At 41.7% G+C, this 22868-nt stretch overlaps 2 protein-coding genes across 3 annotated transcripts; one reads left to right on the top strand and one right to left on the bottom strand.

Annotated features, from left to right (window-relative positions):
• The first annotated feature begins 406 nt into the window (after positions 1–406).
• On the top strand, positions 407–16844 carry wdr59 (WD repeat domain 59). Of its 2 annotated transcripts, XM_061051437.1 has the most exons (27): positions 407–520; positions 2133–2182; positions 2588–2723; positions 2838–2923; positions 3118–3198; positions 3316–3353; positions 4183–4271; positions 4367–4483; positions 4695–4772; positions 5172–5328; positions 5728–5807; positions 5911–6037; positions 7122–7231; positions 7378–7542; positions 7680–7775; positions 8428–8532; positions 8665–8786; positions 8927–9080; positions 10462–10518; positions 12147–12280; positions 12700–12781; positions 13004–13116; positions 13334–13484; positions 14272–14353; positions 14455–14575; positions 14660–14802; positions 15412–16844. In XM_061051437.1, exons 1-27 carry the CDS (start codon positions 467–469, stop codon positions 15645–15647), a joined length of 2964 nt encoding a protein of 987 aa, XP_060907420.1. In that variant the 5' UTR covers positions 407–466; the 3' UTR covers positions 15648–16844. The 2 variants fall into 2 exon arrangements, with proteins under 2 accessions (XP_060907420.1, XP_060907495.1); XM_061051512.1 differs by lacking the exon at positions 10462–10518.
• A 48-nt stretch (positions 16845–16892) lies between these two features.
• LOC132984868 (WD repeat-containing protein 88-like) lies at positions 16893–22867 on the bottom strand. Its single transcript, XM_061051919.1, has 11 exons — positions 22487–22867; positions 21329–21439; positions 21002–21090; positions 20353–20416; positions 19844–19982; positions 19634–19763; positions 18504–18688; positions 18308–18390; positions 18139–18207; positions 17201–17299; positions 16893–17079 (listed from the first exon to the last, which is right to left on the bottom strand). The coding sequence occupies exons 1-11, from the start codon at positions 22607–22609 to the stop codon at positions 16954–16956; spliced, it is 1218 nt and encodes a 405-aa protein (XP_060907902.1). The 5' UTR covers positions 22610–22867; the 3' UTR covers positions 16893–16953.
• Position 22868: the final 1 nt, after the last annotated feature.

Raw genomic sequence — 22868 nt, 5'->3', positions numbered from 1 at the left:
TGCACACAGGACATTAAACGCATCACAACAAGAGGAACATAAAATAGAAAACTTAAAAATCCTTTAAAAAACAATAATCAATGCCTAGAATTTGTTATAATAATTCATCAAAATAAATGTAAATAAAATAGGAAAAAAGGTAGTTAAATCAGAAGTTAAAATATTTACAGTGCAGAGTTATAGTTAAAAGTCGTATTAGAATTATAATCAGAGAAAATATATTTAAAAAAATAAATAGATAAATAAGATCCAAAAGAAATACAGAGATAAGACATAAAGTAAACATAAATACAAATGTCTAAATGCCAAGAAAGCATTTTAGTTTGGACCATAATGTAGCTGTAGTAGTGATTGATACAGAAGCCTCGGGGATCTCTGTGTTCTCCCACCGTTTCAGTAGTCATGAACGCAGCGTCGTCACATTCGGGTCACGTGATGTTTTGTTGACGGTAGGAGACGGACAAAGATGGCGGCCCGCTGGAGCAGTGAGAATGTGGTGGTTGAGTTTCGGGATGCTCAGGTGAGACAGTGAGACAGCTCAGGTGTGAACTGAGAGGCCGTCAGCTCAGGTGGACGGATAAAAACTTTCAGGAAAAGTTGAACGGAGGGAAACAGCGACAGGAAAAGAAACACACAGTCAAATTTAACACAAAAAATCTTCAATTGACTTTCTTTAATTTCTGCGATAAGCTGAATAAATGGAGTTTACAGCTGCTTTATAAAGGATTCCCACATCAGTAACATTTTCTACAAAGATTCAGCGTCTTAAAATCATTAAGTCAGACAAAAGAAGTTAATAAATTGCTCAAACCTCCAACAATCATCTGGTTGACTTTAACTTTTCTTTGTTGACAAACTAAAAAGTTTTCAGTTTTTGACTGTTGGTCAGACAAACATGACTTTAAAAGAGGTGTAAATATGGAAAATATAAAGGCTATTTATAAAACAGGACAGTTACTGTAGATTAGCTCTTCAAATTGATAAATCACTTTTTTTTTGTCTTTGAAAAAGTTAAATTCTTAATTAGTTTCTTAATTCATTCTTAGTTAAGTTCATAAAATTGGAGTACTTATAAATATTGCTGTTAAATAAGGCTTAAAAAATTAGATTATTTTATGGGTTGTAAATATGTAGCTACAGCGAGCGTAATGAAACACCCAATTCACAATACATGCCAAGATACTTAGTTTACGATACGATTTTATCATGAATTATACATTTTAACAAAGAAATTAGATTCATAGTTAAATAAGATTCTATTATTTAAATGATCTGATGATTAAAATATTTCTTTATCCATGCTACTGACCTTGAACGAGAGAAGCCAGAAGATGGCGCCCTCTGCTGGTTTAAAAAGAGTATTGCAACATATCTTTCCGTCAAATCGTTTTAAATTGTCCATATTTCTATCAATTTTTTTATTGAATTGCAAAGCAGTGTTAAACTTCTAGTGAGTAATAATCAAATAGAGGCAGCGTATATCCTTTGAGGCATCACATACAGAGTAGAGGGAAATATTTTCAATCATAGACAAAAACTTTTACAGGAAATATTCAAATCCCAGTAAAAGTATCCTTGAAATGTTATTATGTCGAACATAGTTTGTCCTTTCTGGTGGGTTGAAAATAAAATAATTAAATGGTTATTCCTGAAGTCATTGGTGCCTTTCATTGTATGTATGAGCTAAGTGAGGATTAATTAAATTGAAGTTTCGTAGTATTGTATCGCAAAGATGCTCTTTAAAATTATCTTTTTTTTTAGAGATTTATTTTTGGGCTATTTGCCTTTATCTGATTGGACAGTGGAAAGAGTAGGAAACCGGGTAGAGTGAGAGTGGGGAATGACGTGCGGAAGAAGAGCCACAGGTCGGACTCGAACTCGGGTCGCTTGCCTGGAGGACTACAACCTCCGTACATGGGGCACGACCTAGCCGCTAGACCATCTGCGCCCCAAAATGATCATGTTCAAAACAGTTTCTCTAATAAATCACTTTCAAACTCCTAAAACTATTATTATTAGTATTACTGATATCACAAAGTCCAGTTTTTGTCAGACTATAGACTCTTAAAAAAAGCTAGAAAGATACGGTCACCTGTTAGATTATCAACCTGTCCTTCTCCTTCTCCTTTCAGGCCACCGCCATGTCAGTGGACTGTCTGGGCTCACACGCCGTGCTGTCCGGGTAAGTTCAAATCCCCTGAACTCACCGCAGTTCTTCACAGCGGGACAGAAATACAGTTTTTAATTTGAGTTAAGAACAAAAATCATTTGGCCACAGTGAAGTTCTTTGAGTTGAAGTAGGAGATTTTGAGCTCTCTAAAGAAGAAGAAGATGATGATATCCTTTATGATTCCCACGAGGGGAAATTACATTTGCACTCTGTTACTGAGACACGCTGCACACACTGGCTGAATATTTACACTATGCAGGCCCACGTTCATGAGCATCAAGTGGCAGAGACGATGTTGTTTGATTCATTATGTCTCGTTGGTCTTCTTCATCAGGCTGTCAGTCTGTCAGCTAATCGTCATCAGATGACTAAGATGTAAAACATCACAAACTGTTTTCTTCCTTAAATGTTTTCCAGGAGACGTTTCCTCTACATGGTGAACCTCGAGGCTCCGTCCGAGCCTCCGAGGAAAATTGGTCGTCAGAGTAAATGGGACGTGGGAACGGTCCAGTGGAATCCTCACCGCTCAGAGTCTCACATCTTCGCTGCCTCGGTGAGTTCTTTATTTATTTAATATTTATTTCTAAAGAAAAAACATGTATGAAGAAAATCTGCTCTGGAAATAAACAAACCCACCTGTGTCACTGAGAGTTTGTGTCGTCTGCAGAGTAACCAGCGTGTGGATCTGTACTCGTGGAAGGAAGGCTGTGGAGAAGTTCACACCTCCCTGCAGGCTCACACCCGAGTCATCAGGTAACAGCAGACGACCCGCCGGGACGTGTTCATGTGAACTTTCTGTGATGTGTTCCTGGACTCTCTGTGAGGTGTTCCTGGACTCTCTGTGAGGTGTTCCTGGTCCGAATGTGGTGCATTTAAAGACTTGTGATATTGACTCGGACTCTGTGATGTGTTCAAGGACTCTGTGTTTGATCTGGTTTTGTCCCCAGTGATCTGGACTGGTCCTGGTTTGAACCTGAGTTCCTGGTCACCAGCTCAGTGGACACTTACATCTACATCTGGGACACCAGGTGAGAGGAGACAGTTATCTTTAAGTCTCATCAGCAGCTCGTTCTGAATAATCTTTGGGATGTCGTTCAGTTTGACATTTGAACTCATCATCAGTGTTTCTGTGTTCGACTCCACAGAGACACTCGGAAACCCACAGTGGCGCTGTCTGCTGTCGGTGAGTGTTTAAAGGCGTTTCTCCGTTTGTTGGTTGATCTTCTTTCTCTGAGTGTCATTTTATTTCTATGAAAATCAAATTAAAGAGACTTAAATTCAGAGTTTAACCGTTACTGTTGAGCTTTGTTTTAAAATCAGATTTACAGTGATGTTGTGCTTTGTGGCCGTTGGGATAAAGGGTTTTAAATGATGCAGGAAACTTCAATCATTTTAACTTCACCACATGTCTGTGTGCTTCTGTGTCAGTCCATCAAAGAACATGTATCTGTATGTTTTTTAGAGTTTCCTACATTCAAGTATTTTTCTGCCTTTATTGTAGAGATAGGTCAGTGGATAGAGTCGGAAATTGGGGGGGAGAGAGAGTGGAAATAGACATGCAGGAAAGGAGCCACAGGTCACTGCTTAAAGGACTTCAGCCTCCGTACATGGGCTGCTGGCGCACCCGAGTTTCCTCCATTTGATAATAATTTATAAAGTAAAAAACTTAATGCACACAAGATGAATGACTTGAATTTAAGAGTCTATTTGGAAGTATACCCAAAGAGAATCACTAAGAAATGCAACATGCATGCCTACTTTAGTGTCCATCAAACAGAGCTTGTTAGTTGGAGGGTCCTTGAATGCACCGCGATGAAGTGTTGTTTCTTCATAGTAAATGTGTTTTTGGTTTTGGTTAAATGTGTCTGCCTGAGGAAATTTTATAAAAATAAAATGAAGACTTGTGTTTTTTCAGGATGAACATAACTAAATAGTAAATAATAACTTAACTTAACAACTTAACTAATAACCAGCGTCCTCACCCCTTTACACATCTCGTCTCTCGTCTCCAGCCGGAGCGTCTCAGGTGAAGTGGAACAGGAAGAACCAGTACCTGCTGGCGTCCAGTCATGATGGAGACGTTCGAATCTGGGATAAAAGAGTAAGCAGAGTCCATGTGTGGTACCTTAGATGCACAGTGAGCTGTTTGTGTCTCTGAGCGGAGTACAAGTGTACCCTCTGATTCTCTCTGAGCAGAAGCCAAACACGGCGGTGGAGTACGTGGCGGCTCACCTGTCAAAGATCCACGGCCTCGACTGGCATCCGGAAAACGAGTTCATCTTTGCCACGTCGAGCCAGGACAACTCAGTGAGGGTGAGCGAAACAAGCAGCCTCAAACACAACAGTTATAGTGGAATTATTCTAACAGTTTAAATCAGGGAGTCAAAGATCCAACCAGAATCCACAAAGAGAAAAAGGAAAGAGGTCGTCTGACTACGACTGATCACACAAAATACAGGAATATCACTTGAAACCCTCCGCTTAGGAATATCCTTAAATAAAAAGTGTGTGTGTGTGTGTTTAGTTCTGGGATTACAGACAGCCCAGGAAGTATCTGAACATCCTGTCCTGCCAGGTGCCGGTGTGGAAGGCCCGGTACACGGTGAGTATCAAAGATCTTATTAAACTTAATTTATCCTGAGAGGGAATTTAAAGTTTACACTGACACAAGAGCATGTCTGAACAGAGAAGAATATTCACTGGGATTAAATACATGTAACAAAAACTAACCATGATTTGCTATTTCCCTTTTTTTGGTTAATATACATACGACAACGTTGAAAAATTACACAAATAATTTTTCATTTTCCTGAGTTGATTATGAAAAGAACACCCGACACACAGATTATCTTCTAATGTCAGATGTGTGTGTGTGTGTGTGTGTGTGTGTGTGTGTGTGTGTGTGTGTGTGTGTGTGTGTGTGTGTGTGTGTGTGTGTGTGTGTGTGTGTGTGTGTGTGTGTGTGTGTGTGTGTGTGTGTGTGTGTGTGTGTGTGTGTCAGCCGTTCTCAAACGGTCTGGTCACAGTGATGGTTCCTCAGCTGAGGAGAGAGAACAGTCTGTTACTTTGGAGCACGCTCGACCTCAACAATCCCGTCCACGCCTTTGTCGGACACGATGACGTGGTGCTGGAGTTCCAGTGGAGGCCGCAGAAAGAAGGTGACCAGTGACACGTTGAGAAGTTCACACACTTATTCTTCAAGTAACTTTTAAATCCCCTCAAGCAGCTTCAGTTAAAAGTCCCAGAAAACAATAAAAAAAAAAGTGGTCGTCCGATCGTCCAAATGGTTTGAATCCCCATCATACTTGTCTGTACTTGCTGACGGTGTCATTTCTAACAATATCCACAAAGACCACGTTTCAGACTGACTGTCAGAGACTCTTATCACACAATTTATATCACACAAACATATTCAGTGTAACTAGTAATGATGTATTCTGTTTCCTGATCTCTCTAGCTCAAACGTTGTACATAATCACTTTAATTATTTTGTAAACACATGTAAAGTGTTGTTGTTGTTGTTTACTGTGTTTTCATGTTGTTTGTGGACTCTATAGGCTCAAAGGATTACCAGCTGGTCACCTGGTCCAGAGACCAGACTCTGAGGATCTGGAGGGTGGATCCTCAGCTGCAGAAGGTCAGTGTGAAACCTCAGAGAGAGAGAGATGCCTCTTGTTGTTTGTCCGCCTTCCTCTGGTCCAGCCTGATCTTGATGTCTGTGTGTTGCTGTCGTTGTGTAGCTGTGTGTCAGTGACGTGGACGACCTGATGGAGGGGATGTCGCTCACCGTCGAGTCGGAGAAGTCTCTGACATCTCAGGAGCCGGAGAGCCAGCACGGCGTCGGCCTCGCCGCTGAAAACCTGCACGGTGAGAAAAGTGTCAACGAGACGTTCAGTCACAAATTAAACTTTACAAACTTTTATTTTTAGATCTTCTGTTGATTATTTATAATAAAAGAAACACAATAAGACAAACTGAGAGGTGATAGTCTCCAATGTTGGTTGTGGAAAACTAGAATACTCCATTTTATTATTATAACATGAATTGAAAGTTTTCACTTGATGAGAACTTGAATCTAATTGGCTGTACCGGTGTCTCCTCCTTACTGTTAAAGGAAAACCGTTAAATACTTCCAGTGAAGCTAACTGTTCACTTTTCAAAATAAAGTATACTGGCTACTTATTTAGCCTGCACTAAATTTAGAGACCATAGGAAAAGGATGCGGTCAAAAGTCTTTGTTAACAATGTTTTGCAACTTGTTCCCAAGCTAAATGATAAATATGAAGATTTTTACTTCATTTTCTACATCCATGTGGCAGGATAACCCTCATGTCACGTTGTTAAACATCTCGTGAATGCAGTGTGTTTTTGAGTTTGAACCTTACAAGCATACAGTTCTCTGACTGTTTAAAATGTGTTACAAGGGGTTCAAACCCTCATCTTGCATTACTGTCCTGATATGCAGAATTATTCCTGGCCTAAATGTTGACCTCTTTGTACTTGAAGGCTTTTTCACCCAGGAATATGTGAGACCTTTTTATGTTTAGTTCACAATTAACTATTTTTTTAACCCAAGCCACTGTCTTTTCTTAAACCTTATTGGGTAATGACGGTACCTTAAAGGTGGAGTCAGTAGAAATGTTTTCTGCAGCTTTTGAACACTACATTCAATCTGGGCCTCTCCTCCTGGGCACAACGCTCCTAGAGGTGAACACTCACTGCAGGACATAGTGTGTATGTTTCCTGCTATACCTACACTGCAAGCTACAGCGTGCTAGCACAATCTAACCGTTGGTGTTAAACAGGAAGCAGACCAACTCTCCGACAGATAGACAACCATATTACTGTCAGTTTGAACAATTAAATGAACGTTGTCAGGTGGATCCCTTCCATCATGTTTCTCCTCCTGGTTAAAGCTGCACCTGTTGTTTCCTGCTCTGTCATCTTTCAGATCCGGACTCTGGAGGTCGTCAGGACTCAGCGGGGGGTTCAGGTGTCCCTCAGACTCTGCAGCAGGAGTTTTCTTTGGTCAACCTGCAGATCAGAAACGTCAACGTGGAGGTGAGAATATGACATTTACTGTCAATTTAACCTTTGTATCTATAATATAATGATTTATTATAAAGAGACCTCATTTAAATATTCAGCAGTCAGTGTGTGTATCTTTCTTAATGAGGCGACATCAGACTGAGATGTTTTCTGTGCAGATGGACGCAGTGAACCGCAGCTGTGTGGTGTCAGCTCACTTCGGCAGCCATCAGGTTCACCTGGTTGTGAAGTTTCCTGCTCAGTATCCCAACAACGCCGCGCCAACCTTCCAGTTTGTCTCACCAACAACCATCCCGTCTGTCATGAAGATAAAGATCCAGAAGGTACGGATGCTCCCGAACGCACCACAACACCCTGTTTAGTTCATCTAGTTTTTACCTGTAATTTAAACTTTGAAGAACAACTATACATGATCTTTTTATCTTCTCAAAATAAAGGGGTGTTTTTTCTTTGCATTCAGATTCTGACTGACACATCCCTGCAGAAAGTGAAAAGGAACCAGAACTGTCTAGAGCCGTGCGTACGACAGCTGGTTTCTTGTCTGGAGTCGGACATGGTGGGTCACTCCTTTTCCCCTCCCTATCTTCTTCTCCCACTTCTCAGCTGCTGCCTCTTCTTCTCCTTTTCAAAGTTAGAGACCAAACAAAACTTTTCAATATTTCCCAACTCTTAAGAAATTGTTTTATTGCTGCAGCTTTTGTTTTTTTTTATTAAGTCGCACAATCTGTGTGGAAATAACCCATTGTTTCCTCCATGATCACCCAGTGAAATTAGCACGTTTGTTCTGCTCCTGTGTGCAAGTGAGTAACTCTCAACAACAACAGGTGGCAGTAGTCTGAATTCATCATTCAAAGAGTGATGCAGCTGATATCGCTGATGCATGCCTATTGGGCCAACTATTTCCAAAGGCTTGAAACACATAATACAAAACAAAGCTCTTTCCCTGTCAAAGGCTGACTGTCAGATTTGTGCGTCAGGACAGATGGAACAATGGAAGATTGTTGTTGGTTTTGTTCAACATTTAATACTGTGTCTGTAATGAAGTTTGCCAGCTTTTAAGGAAACAAGCAGGCCTCATGCTAACATTTATTCTAATTCTCTTTTTTATGATTTTTTAATGCTACTTTCATTGACTTCATTGCTGTAGGACCAGAGGTCAAAGTTTACTCTTACAGGTCCGTCCTCATGATGTGTATTTTCTCCCACAGACTCAGGAGGATGGTCCGACCTCCAGCCCCTTCGTGCTGTCCAACCCCGTCACTCCGGCCCTGCAGGCGTTCCCCCGAGTCACCAACACATACGGCTCCTATCAGGTAACAAAACACATCGACTCTGCTGCACGTTGGGACGTTTTACAGAAAACAGACCACCCCCCCCCCCCCCCCCGGAGAGAAGTTTTATCTCAATCAAACTGTGCATTCAGAGAATAATCCTCTTCTTTCCAGGATGCAAACATCCCGTTCCCTCGGACCTCTGGAGCTCGTTTCTGTGGTACCGGCTGCCTTGTTTACTTCACCCGACCAATCACGATGCACCGCTCTGTCCCACCCACTGAACCCACTCCCAGGTAAAAACACACACAGGTGTTTGCCTTTTACATGGATGTCACAAAAAAGGGGGAGGGAAAACGCCATTGTAGCTTTCCTATTTGATAAATAATGAATTGACATTGCCTGTGTGTGTGTTGATGTGTGTTTGTGTGTTCAGGTCCCTGTCAGCTCTGTCGGCCTATCACAGTGGAGTGCTGACTCCGATGAAGATGCGTTCAGAGTCTCAGAGCACTCTGCGCTTGTACAGCGGCAGCCCGACCCGCTCCGACAAAGACACCGTCTCCATCTCCTCCTTCTACTACAAAGAACGGGTAAGACACACACTCGATGACACACAAATGCTCAGCTGAAGTTGTGTGTCTGTCTAAATTAATGGGCACTAAAGATGTTTTTTTTGTGAGCATTGTCTTTGTAGAGGCCATTTTAATCATGGTAACTGTAGTTTCAGAAGTATGGTTTAAGTTTGTGTTAATAGAGTATATTTTTTGTGTTGTTAGAAATAAGTATTACTTTATGAGAAGTACTTGATTTGACATGGAAATCTTTATGGTGAATGATGGATTTATTTTGGCAGGTATTTTGTGTTATGGGTGGAGCCCAGTTAATTAATTTGGGTGCGATGCACAGGTGGTGAGACAAAAAAGTAGATCGTTTTGTTTGTGGACTGTGGTGGAGGTATAGGAGCCACGCAGCAAATGTTTTTTGATCGTGACCTTTTGTTATGAGTTTTGATATATTCGTTTTGGATCTGTTCTGGAAACAAGTGGAATTACGAATAAAATAAGAAATCAAGTGAAACAACGGATCTGTGAGTATATTTAAGTGGACAGGCATCAGGAACGAACAGGTTGGCTCCTATGACACAAGTGACAATTTTTATATGACACACAAGAAGAAATTGCCACTACAGTCTTATTAACCCCTTCTCTACATATAAAGAGATGTTTCTATGAAAGTTTATTCAAGCCAAATCTGTTGAATCAGCACAAAACAGACCTGACCCCAGATCAGTCATAATTCATGGGATGTGGAAGGAAACCGTTGCCATATTAGCATGCTAGCTTGACTCATAGTGTGATGGTTACTGCCTGAATGTACAACAAAGACCCCGGGAGTTTTCAAACTGAAAAAGGGTCACAAGTCTCTCTAAAATATCTCAAAGTCTTTGGCTCTAAAATACCAGAGTAGTGTGGGGGCTTTGTATGGTTAAAGACATGTTGCACAACACAAATGTATTTATGTGAACTTGGCCTGAACAGTTCTGAATATTGAGTCAGAGATAATTTGGGTCAATCTTGTCCTTGGCTTGTATTTTTGTCATGAATGAAGTTTGATTTGACCTGGAGGAGTCCAGGTCAAATGAACAAACACCTCTTATGACTTCAACATGCTTGCATTCTACTTGGTGGTTTTGCCTCGTTACTGACCACAGTCTCTGCAAATACACTGAGCCTGTGGGTATTGTTTCAGCAGCCAATGAGGTTGCAGCAGAGGCTTACATCTGAGGACTTCACTTTTGTTACTTTTTTCAAACCAAGTCAGCCCCCCCCCCTCTCTCTCTATCTGGCTGTCTCCCTGATGGGTTACTATGTGTTTTGTTTTCGTTATTTTCCCTTTATTTATTTTCTCTGGCCAATCACCTGCCCCTATGCTGCTGTGGGCCACGCCTTCTTCCTATTCTCCTCCAATCAGAAGCTCCCAATCTCTGCCTCCCGTCGCTGGTCTGTCCAAACCCTTCATGATTGGCCGGTATTGAGCTCTGTCCTTCATGAAACCATCCATCACCTCCTTCGTTTCCTCTCTCTCTCTCTCTCTCTCTCGCTCCTCAGTTGTTCCCCGTCTCTTCTCAGTTTCCCATTATGAAATGTTAACCTTTTCTTTGCACATCGCTGCTAACGTCCTTACAGCTGAGCCACTGACAAAGTGAAATAACGTTGTTTGTTCCAAATTTGAATTTTGATGCAAGTCTGTCAGCAACGGTAACAAGTCAAAAGACGGTAACAAGGAAGTCAATTGAAGCAAACTGGAACTGGAAACATTTCCTCATCTCTGTATGTGTTAGATTAAACAAACCTTAAAACACATCTCTTCTAGTGATAATGATGAATGGAAATGCTAAATGGACTTGAGCTTGTACAACACTTTTCAAGTCTTCTGACTACTCGACGCGCATTTTACCCACGCAGCTCACCCTTACATTTACTCACAACACATTCACACACTGATGGTAGAGGCTGCTATGTAAAGTGTCCATCAGTATTAATTAATCCCATTTATGCACATTCACACCCAACTGATGCAGCAACAACAGCAACTTGGGGTTCAGTCTCTTGCCCGACATGTGTCTTCAGGAGCTGGGGATCAAATCCCCGACCTTCCAGTTGGGTGACATCTGACTCTACCACTGAGCCACAGCCGCTTCTAAATAGTGCTACACTGAGCTAACTTCATCCTGACTGCAGCTCTGTAGATAAATCAATCAATCAAAAATCTGTATTCTCTCTTCAACTGTGAATAAAGAAACAAAACAGGTCCCGTTGTACCATTAACTCAGAGTGTTTGCAGAAAGCCGTACATTTCCCACCCGTCTCCAGTCGACCATTGAAGCTGTTAGCGCCGCAGCATTTAGCACAGCTGATTAGCATAGCACCTTAAAGCCGACAAAGTGTCGACCAGTGGAGGCAAAATTCAAACTCAGAACATATAACCACGCTTTTTGACATCTTGTCTGCTCTTTAACTGAGTCTAAAGCTTTTAACGTTCACTAACATTTAACGATAACAACAACAGGATCTGTGATCACCAGAAGAACTCATGTCTGTGTTTTTACCCTTAATTTAAACTATTTGTGACGTAATTTGGCTTTTCAGGCTACATATGAGTTAGTTCATAATAATCTGTACACTAACTGTGTGTTCACTCTGCGAGACACAGAGTCAAGTGGAGGTTTTCTGGAACCCCAACTAGTATGAGATCCAGAACTCTTCAGGTATCTGTCCTGAGAGCGCCTCTGTATCCCTTCATAGGAGAGGGGCGTCTGAAATATCTCACTGAAGAATCTTCGATCGGTCAAAGAAATCCCAAACATGCCTATTCTTTGACTAACAGACATACACAACACACATTTGATAACTCCATGAAGTCTCTGACCCTCTTAAAGGGACAGTAACAGCAGCCCCATGTTGCAGAAACAGTCGGCTCTAAGGCCTCGTCCACCATCAGTCAGTGTCTCGCAGTGTGAACCGTCTCTAACAGTAATTTGTCATCGAGACCACTTTTAATTAAGTGGTGCTTTTTTTGTCTCCTCTGGGTTTGCCGTCTCCCCCCTCCTCCCGTCTGTGTCTGTCTGTCTGTCTGTCTGTTTGTCCGTCTGTCAGAAATCTCGGCGGTTCAAGACGAAGCGAGAGGGGACAGACTACGGGAACCGTCCCATCAAACTGGCAGGAAAGGTCATCATCCAGGAGATCTCCTGTCTGCTGCCCGTCCACAAGGCTCTGGGAGAGAGCTACATGTGAGAACACCAAACTATCTTTATAAAAACCTCACCTTGGAATGGGAGGGTCAAAGGAGGGTTCTGAACTTTGCAGAATGTTTCCACAAAAAACTGTTAGATCTCAAAAAACGTTGCAAGTTAATTGATTGCATAAGGGGGACTTTTTTTTCCCAAAAAAGGGGGAATCTGGGAAAAGATATTGTAAAATGACATTTTAGCAGTCTGAATTAGGGTAAATACTGAATCATTAATCTATCTTTAGTTCCCTGTGTGAACATTCAGCTGCTTCCTAATGCAGAAAAAACAATCCATTAGTGATTTAACCTTAAGACTTTGTTTTCTTGGATAGTGCTCTAAAGTCAGTTGTATATACTTTTTTTGTACAGCATTTAAATGAAGTCAGTTTAATGACTGCTGTTTTTTTCTGTCTCGTTCAGTCTGAACATGAATGACATCCAGGAAACGTGTCAGAAGAATGCAGCAGCGGCGCTGACAGTTGGACGCAGAGACGTAGCAAAGGTAAAAAGTGTAGCTGATTAAATGTATGTTTTCTTTTGAAGTTACCTTCCTTTCCTTAAAGAAAACAGTTCTTACAGCAGCATGCACTCAAACCATGGCAGCTATAGCAAGAACACATATTTACATGACTTTTTTCTAAATGCTCAGGCTGAGTCTTCTCAGTTGTCCTGTGTCTGATAACCAGTAACTCTGTCATATTTGTTTGTGTGTGTGATTTTGCAGGTGTGGGCTCTTGCATCTGCAGCAACCAATCAGGATCTGAGTCCAGACTCAGACCCCGACACAGAGACCCCCTGGGCCAGACACCCGTTTGGACGCCAGCTGCTGGAGACCCTGTGAGTTTATTTGTTTCCTCCAGTCAAAGTTTTATCAGGAACAAAGCTCTAAAGTTTTGCTTTGTAGAGAAGAGAATAGTGTAAGGAGGGACGATGTTAGCCGAGGCAGGATAGAAATGTCTGGACAGAAAAATCAATGTGGGAGAACAGGATCAAACTGAGGGTCCATGTGTGACTAAAAGCTGCGTATGTTTGTGTTTGATGAAACATCCGACAGTTTGGATCACTACAGTCAGATGAGCGACGTTCAGACTCTGGCCATGCTGTGCAGCGTGTTCAGAGCTCAGGCTGCTCCTGCAGACTCTTACTCTCTGTACGGACACCACCCATCACGCTCCTCCATGTTCCCCCCACACCACTCAAGATATGTAAGTCCCTGCTCACCCAAAATACCAAAAAAATACACATTTCACAAACTTTCTTAAGTAGCAATTATTCCAATGGAAGTACTCAGCTTCATTTTTGTATTAATTCTGTAGTCATGAACTGTTGGTCGAACAACACAAGATTTTTTACAATCTAATGTTTGGTAATTGTGATTTCTCATGAATCTTGTATACATTTAGACCATCAACTGACTACTCAAATATTAATTATTGAAACATATTGTCAAGTGCAGCTCTGATAAAATTACTTTCTGGCTTGTTGCCTGATTGGTTCAGAGTTCATTCTGACTTCAGTACACTTGGTGTATTTCAGAGTCCAGCTTCAATAAGTCAATCTAATTCAAATGTATTCACTCTTTCTATGAATTATTTTTCTTTGCTTAGCTATTTTTCTAACATGCAGCTATAAGTCTGTATTCTCATGTTGTCAGTTTTTCAAGAACAAAGCAGCAAATGAACCAAAAGGACAAGAGAAATAAACAGGACCTATAAAAAGTAGAAAATATGTAGTCAGTAAATTTAGACAAATATTATAATAGAACAGTTTAAGTCTAAAAAAAGTAATCATTTTGTTATTTATACATACACAATCACAAAAGAAGAAATCTGAGATACAGTTTCACCAAAGCATCCATGCTGCCTTCAGTTCTCTTGATTCTGTTTAAGGTGTAATGAAAAGTAATGTTGTGATATTTTAATAAAGGCATGCTAAGGGGCCTTTAGGCTGCAGGAAGTGATGTCATAATAAAGTGATGTATTAATGTTTCAGCCCAGCTTCACATCCAGCTCTGTCACCTCGGGCTCATGCTCCAGCACCTCTGACTCCATCACAACCACCAACTGGAACACAGGTGAGACTCCACAGCGCCGCCTACAGGCCAGCTGCTGTACTACATCACTCTCTTTACCTTCTATAGATTTATACATGCATTTGTTTTCTTGTTGTTAACAGGTAGAGAGCCTGAACACCCTAACCCCTGGGGTGAGTCCTCCCCTGATGATTATCGCTATAGTAACCAGGGTTACAGTGATCCACGGGAACGGGAGCGGGAGCAGCACGATATGAACAAGAGGTGATGTGGAAGGACAGATGACCGTTGGTAGGATGTTGTGACATGCTTTCTGTTTCTATAACACAACCCCCCTCCCCCCTGCAGGCTGCTGGACCCGGCCAACATGCTGCAGTTTGATGACTTTAAGATATGTTACGGTGAAATTCTGTACCGCTGGGGACTGAGGGAGAAAAGAGCCGATGTTCTCAAGTTTGCCTCCTGCCCGCCTGAACCTCACAAAGGCATCGGTACGTACGTTTATCTCCAAACATTCCCTCCTGTTTGATGTCAGGATGTTCTAATACATACCTGTCTGTTTAGCTGAGTTTTTAGCCAATAAGGAAGCTTCTTTTTATCCAGCTTTATTACAAATGTTATCTCGAGACACTTTATAAAGAGCAGCTAAAAGCAGGCGCCCCAAGTACAGGCTACAGTTGCACTGGTCACAGGTTTGACCCCCTATCCTGACCTTGTTTGGTGCATGTAATCCCCACTCTCTCGCCCTCTATCTTCTTTAAAGAATAGTTAATACTTTAACTGAAAAGGGGATATTCCTCTATTTTTTATCTTGGACTCTATGTTTGCATCTTTGTGTTTTTGTACAATCATGTAACTAAACCAGGCAGCTGCAGACCATATACTCCTAGATGTATCTCAAGCCCCCTGTGTTTGTTTGTTTCTGCCACCAAAACATCCAAAACATTTCACACATTGAAGAAATGCTCCGCTGCCTGTCTTAGTTAGTTCACTTAAAGATAACTATCAGCCAACAGATCAACCTGAGTGTCAATGAATGTTCTAATACACACACACCTGTGTTGCTAATGCTAACCCTGTTTCTCTCTGCCTGTCTGCAGAGTTTGGGGTGTACTGCTGTCACTGTCGCAGTCAGGCCAGGGGAACTCAGTGTGCCGTCTGCAAGCGTCTCACTTTCCAGTGCGCCATCTGTCACGTGGCTGTGCGCGGCTCCTCCAACTTCTGCCTGAGCTGTGGTCACGGAGGACACACCAGTCACATGATGGACTGGTTCCGCCGACAGGACGAGTGTCCGGCTGGCTGCGGCTGCCACTGTCTGCTGCAGAGCACCTTCTGATGCAGCGTAGGCCCCATGCTGAATAAAACCTAGGCATCTCCAGAGAACGGAGGGGTCTGATCAGCAAGATCTAAGGGGGCTGATGCACAGCTCGGACTCCTCGTGGTCGCAGAGGATCAGCTCCACTGACAGATGGTGACAGGACAACAGAGTCCTTCCAACAGTTTGCCCCACAACACAAAACACTGCTTGGACTGAAGGACAATCATGGTCCCTTGAGGCTAAAACCTCCAGACTCTGTCCTCTGGACTGCATTTAAACTAGGACACTAGAAATGCCAAAACCCAAAGGCTAGATAGTTGTGATGCTGCCTTCATGAAGAACTTAATCTGTTGTAGAGACTTTTTCCTTTCATCTAGCACCATCCTAAATGTAAAGGCTGCAGGGTGTGTAACTGTGTCTCTCAGGCAGGACGTAGTTATCACTGAACAATAAGCAGGTCTGTAAACAGTGGTGTGTTTCAACTGTCAGTGGTGTCGACATATTTTCATCACTGCTCAGGTTAAAATTTCCAGCAGTCTGTAAGGACTCCAGCTCAAATCTGACACCGAATTTAACCAACACTAACAATCATTTTACTTACAAATAATCCATCTTTTTTGATTGTTTAATCATTGAGTGTCTAAGATAGGGAAAAACTGCCAAAGTGACTTTCTGTCAGACGGAGCAGGTCACGATACAAATCAGATAAAACCAACAATCCTCACATTTGAGAAGCTTGACCAAGAGAATCTGCTGATGTCATGCATGAGCAAAGAAATGAAAACCTTGTTGAACACCTTTTTCCCAGCTTTCCCAACAGGCTTCTTTGAGGGGGAGAAGGGGGGGGGGTTTAGTGCCTGAATAATGTGTTCATATGAACAATCCTTTTTAATGCTGTAACACCTCGACATAATACAGTTACTGCAAAAAGCAAAAAAAAACAGTGATGTGAATCTCAGGTCATATCGCCCAGCACAGGGGAGCGTGGGATAGGGCAGTGTCTGTGCAGTCAGTTAATTCAGTGTTTGTTATGAAATCAGGTGAGTCTGTGCTTAGTTCACTGTCCCTCCATATTCACAGAGGCCTTACAGGACTCAATGCTGACTCAATCTAGACTGTTTTTTTTTTTTATGTGAAACTCTGAATGAAGAATGTGTGAAAAGTTAACAAATGTACTTGATGTAAAATAGAAATAAAATTAAGTTTGAATTCAAATGTCTTTTTCAGTATTATATGGACGTAATTGTTACAACCGTCTTTGGCAAGATGTTGCATCCCTACCAGCTGCTGCTCTGTGGCTGACGACCGTCTTCCCTGGCAGGAGTCACAGGAGAGGTGGAGGCTGTGGTCGATATCTGGAGGGGGATTTCAGTCGGCAGAAGACGCACTGTGTCAACAGATCTGAGGTCTGTAGTCTGGACACAGGAAACGGCTTTCCACACTGCGCACACTGTAAAAAAGTACTTAAAGTAAAAGTCTGAGCGTCTTATGAATCTTAGAGTTTTAGTATCTGATACAATTAAACAAAAGTGGAACCAAAAGAAACACATGATGTTGAGATATTTTCTCACTTTGAGGATTTGAACTCCTGTTCCCTCAGCTGCAATCTTCTCCAGGACTTCTGGGATTTCCTCCATGTTCTCTAAGTTCCACAATCTGACAGTTTTGTCCTGCAGAGAACAAAAAAGGCAGACAGAGGAACAGAGTTTTTGAGAAGCTGCATGTAGAGGCACGTAGGACTGTAGAGCCTACAGAGGAAACTTTCAAAACAAGCTAACTCCAGGTAAAGATGTTTAAAGATGTAAGCCTCTGTGATGACACCTAAGTGATGTCATAACCAGGCAGAGACTTGATCTGAAAACATATATTAGTCTTTAAAGATTGACTTGATTGAAAAACTGTCCAACAAATCCAGAGAAGACCTGGTTTGAATAAGCCAGGAAACTGTGGGGTTTTCTGTTTCAGAAAGAGAGGTCACTCAAACCCGAGAAAGAAGGGTAACTCAAGCCTGTTCCAGAGAGAGAGGTAACTTTAGCTCCAAGTCAGTTACTATTGTAACTGAGTCTGTGAACCTTACCTGGTCAGGAGCATGTTTTCTTCAACAAACCCCAAGTTTCTCTGGGCCTCCTCCCTCTTTCAGAGCCAGAAACACTGTTTATCAAAATAAGCATAACTGAGAACAAACCGAACAATGTCGGAGACTAAAGCCGAGAGGAAGTTCATCCCAAATATGCTCTAACTTGTCAGATTGACATGTTACAGAGACACTTTTCAGGAGCACAGATGTCAGGACAAGGGATATTTCCTGGTCCTAAATAGATCCCATAGCTAAATGTCAGCCCCACAAGAGGATGTGAAAACCCTACAGAAAGTTGAACAGGTTAGCATGAGAAGAACCAACACAGAAACAACTGAAAATGTTTTTAAACTTAAAATGAAAACAGTTGAATCATCACAGCAGAGTAGCTGACTTTAACATGATATATATTTGATTATAAAAATGAGGTACCTTGGAGGCAGAGGCCACCAACTTCCTGTCAGCCGAGACCGACACGTCTGTTACCCAATCACTATGGCCCTGTGATGAAGGCAACAAACACAATACAAAAATAAACAAGAAGCCTTCAATTTAAGAAAGATTAAAAACACAGTGAGTACAGCTCATAGTGTTTAAACACCTTCAGAATGAGAGTCTGGCAGAGGGTGGACATATCCCAGAGTGCAACAGTCCGGTCGTAGGAGCCAGACACAAGCAGGCGTGCTGTGGATAAACGTGTACATCATGTTCAGAGATGATCAGTTTATAAATGTAAGAGTTAATAATAAAGCCGCTCACACAGTCAACCCAAACGTCACAGCAGCTGCCCTGCTCACCGTCAACAGAGAAGCTGCAGGAGCTCACGCTGCCTTCGTGGCCGCTCTGCAGCAGAGTCCCGCCGTGAGAGCGAAATCCTCCCGCTTGGAGGTCCCACAGCTTCAAGCTTTTATCCCATGATGCAGTGCACAGAAAGTGTCCGTTGTTGGTGAAGCAGCAGTCAGAAACAACGTTGTTGTGGTTACTGAGAGAGACGGGAAAACAAAGACAAAATATCAACACATGAAAACAGAATGAGAAAAACAATCAAATGATGATTTAGCTTTTTTTAAATCTTTTTCTCAGATACTCAATCATCATCATCTTCCTTATCTTCATTCTTATGATCATCAAGCATGATCACCAAATACCCACACGTCTGTCAGTAACGGTCTAGACCTGCTGTTTGTAAAGTGTATCGAGATAATATTTGTTTTTATAAATAAAGATTGATTGATAATTACATCAATAAAAACAATGATGAAGACCGTATGACCTGCTGAGTAAAAATAACCTTTATCATCTTGTGTTTACATTGTGCACTTCACTGAGTTTGTTTCTGCTTTAAGTAGTTCCAACATTTAGAGAAATATAGTAATAACCTTTAGTTTGTTACAGTTTCTTGAACAGGTACATTTTCCTCAAGAAAGATTTTTTACCTGACCGACAAGATGCCACATCTAACACCCCAAATAAACAAATAGACAGTTTAACAGTTTGGTAACAGAACAAACTACAGTATGAACATATTGAACAATCAGCTCAAGGTGCATTTTAAACTTTGGACAGAGGTGGGCTTTCTGTTTTCCCCTTTCCCTAGCCTTAATGCTAAGCTAAACTAAGCTAAGCTAAGAAGGTGCTCGCTGGAGCTTCTCATTCAGCAAATAGAAAAGAGAGTGGGGCTGGTTTGAACTCTCAGAGATAAAGTGAATATGCTAATTTCTTAAATCAAGATTTACCAGGTGTCTGTACAGAATTATCAGTGTCATTGGGGTTCAGTGGGTTCCAGGGGTCCTCTGGTGTGCTAAAGTTACCCAGATCGCAGTGATTGACTCAATTTTAATGTTGACTGTGACCAACAGAAGCAGGCGGTAATAACAGAAGATAAAAGAGTTTGGTGGAGGTTCTTTGAGTCTGGAGTGTTGGTCACCTGTTGATTGAAACGGTGGTTCCCCGGGTCTTCATGTCCCACAGTTTGATGCCCCGGTCTGCAGACACTGTGGCCACCCGTTGGCTCTGAGGGTCAAACCGACACCGTGTGATGGTAGAGCGGTGATGATCTGCGAGAGCAAAACAAACGCAGCTTAAAAACAGTGTTAAGAATCCAGACAATGTGTTACCAGGCTGTGTGGTGTCGCACCGCTGATGTGGTGCAGTGTCTTTCCGTCCTCTGAGTCGATGATGTAAACGCTGCTCTTTGGCTCTGCTGTACAGACGAGCAGCCGGCCGTCAGACGAAGAGCTGCAGGAGGTCAGCAGACCGCCTAGTTTGCACTTCCACTGCAAATCAAATTGTTCACATGTAGAAGAGTACATTTACCCAAAGGTACAAATACTTTTACTTAAAGCTCCTGTGAGGAGTTAATTTAAATGTCTGAGGACTTAAGAGGACTTTAAATATCTTAAACTTCTGCGGTGGGGTAAATGTGTCAGGGGAAGTGATAAAAAAGACACTTCTGAAAGGTTCTTTTTGAGTGTTTTACTTGAGTCTTAAAAAAAGAGCAGGATGAGATATGGTTAAAAAACTGCTTACACAAGGACCGGTTTGTCCACAGGAGGGCGCCAAAGTCAACACAAAAATATCCTCTCAGGAGCTTTAAGGAAGATGCGTGCGATACAAAAGAAGAAGAAGAGGAAGAAGAAGAGTTACCAGAGTCTGCCCAGTCTCCAGATCTGTGACCACCATCTTTTTATCCCAGGAGACTGTAACCATCCTGACAGACACACACACAGTACGGTCACTTTACTGTCTGACCAAACACAACAATTGATTATCTTCAACATCATTATTCTTTCTCCTCCAAACTGCCAATTCAATCATTGGCAGAAAACAATCCCCTCCCCTCCCCTCCCCTGGTATCTCCACTCATGGACTCCACCCCCAGCCTAGAGCAAAACTTTGCGCAGGTCCGTTATTTTTATTCTTGCTACAGAGGAGTGATGTCTACCGGGAAAACTCAGGGGGGGCTCATTGCATTTAAAGAGACACACACACCAAAATGGAGTGTTCTGAGAGAGCTGGTTTTTACAGGGTCACAAACCTCCTCTGGTGCTTGATTCATGTTATATTTTGACCAAAGCACAGCACAGATGTTTCATTTAGACCACAGGAGACTGTTTGAAAAGATGGACAAGGGGGATAATATGTTCTCTTGAAGATTTAATTTCTCATGTTGGATTTAGTTATGTCTATCAATGATAGTAAAATGAGTTTACTTTAGAAATGTTATGTACAGTAGAGTGTCAAGATTGAACTTTTTGTATTGATTTGGTTATTGTTTTTGTCTTACAGGACCCACCTGTTGCTGTTTGGGATGAGAGTGCACTCAGAGATTGTCCTACCATGAAGTCCATCGAAAACCTTCAGAGGTCTGCAGCTCTCAACATCCTGCACAGGTCAAAGATGTCAACAGGACATGCTACAGCTTACTGTCATTAAAATATTTTATAATCACTTTGCAACCAACATCTGCTGAACTCATCCACATGGAGAACAGATAACTACTGAGGTGTTAAAGAGCTGTTATTTAATCACCTACTTAACACAGCCAGAGAGGATTGAGACAGCGTTTTCAGACTAGAGGACTGCAGAGACAAAGTATGAATCCATAGTAAGAGTAGTTTACCCAGAGGATGGCACTGCGGTCTGAGGAGCAGCTCAGGACGCGGCTGTTGTCGAAGCAGAGTCGAGCTGCGGTGACAGTGTCGCTGTGACCTCGTAACATCTTTACTGGAACCTGCACACACATGAAAACAACAACAAGGAGAGGAGGGGGAATATTACAGAATAAAAATGCAACACTTTGTGTTAGCATTGTGAACACCGATCAGATTTTTAATTATTTGAATAGTCAAAATAATATTACAAATACATAAAGCTTGAAAAGTACCAGTAAAGGAAGGGGCTAAATATCTTATTGCAGTTGACACTTATTTTTGCAGGTGAAATGTTATTTGCAGGTGAAATATCATTTGCTGTAGTTTTCTTTTCTGCAGTAAGTTAGATGTTTTTGATGTTTCATAATATATATATATAAATATTTTTGCATTTAGTAAAATGTTTTTGCAATCATTAAATGTCAGGGCCACCGTAGTGAGGGAATTCTCAAAGTACTTTTGCTTATGTAGCACTAATATTAACAGTCTATATCAGGGGTGGGCAACTGGCAGCCCGGGGGCCACATGCGGCCCCCATCAACCCTCAAAGTGGCCCTCAGGTCAATTTTTACATATCAATTAATTGGGAACATGAAGAAAAACATGACTAAATCTGTCATGAAATCATGAAAACCAGAAGTATGTCCATAATAATATTTGATCACTGGTATATGTTGAGTTAATTGGAGAAACAATTGACTGTAATCGTTTTTGTATTCTACAATTTGGCCCTCTGGCAGTGAGAATTAAATGAATGTGGCCCTTGCTGTTGCCCATCCCTGCTCTATATGGTAGCAACTGTATTTAATTTCATATTTGAAGCATTAAACTTCAGTGTGAAATGTTGTACTTCTTCCTTCACTGCATTAATTTGACAACATTACTTATGTAACAGACTGTTGTGTGTTTGTTATTCGTAGTTAATTGACAATTTGACAATTTTTTCTGATGCTACATGATGTCTTAATTAAATTAAAATGTTTGGACGCATACTTGTAATGGATTAGCTACTTTTAGAGTTTTGGTGTCAGTATTTTTTCTAAGAGGAACTTGAATATTAAAGACAGACCGTGAACTTTAGCCACCGAGCTAACCTATGAGCTAACCGTACTCCTGACTTTATTTACCTGGGACTCCTGGCTCCACTCTCCTCCACCTGCGGCTCTTTTCTCCTCCTCAGGCTTCTCCGCCTCTTCTCCTCCATGTGTAGGTTTCTCCACTGACAAAGGGTCGAGTTTCTTGGTCGTCATTTCAGAAATTAATAGTAAAAAGTTTGTTAGCCGATGAAGAAACTTTTCAGGTCTCCGTCGCGACAGTTACCATAGCAACACACACCCCGTTATGGTGCCTTCGGGTCATGTGGGACAACAGACAATCTAAACGCGTCATCGGATGGTTCTCTGATACAAACGAAATATGGTTCCTCCTACATGCTCCAACGAGTCAAATACATAGACTGTAAAAAATAACATATAACTCGACAGATCAGTAAAATAGTCAACAGAAACA

This window comes from Labrus mixtus, chromosome 1, assembly GCF_963584025.1.
Source record: "Labrus mixtus chromosome 1, fLabMix1.1, whole genome shotgun sequence".
Taxonomy (NCBI): Eukaryota; Metazoa; Chordata; class Actinopteri; order Labriformes; family Labridae; genus Labrus; species Labrus mixtus.
Note: the sequence above shows the minus strand (reverse complement) of the source record. Positions and strands in the feature narration are given on the sequence as shown.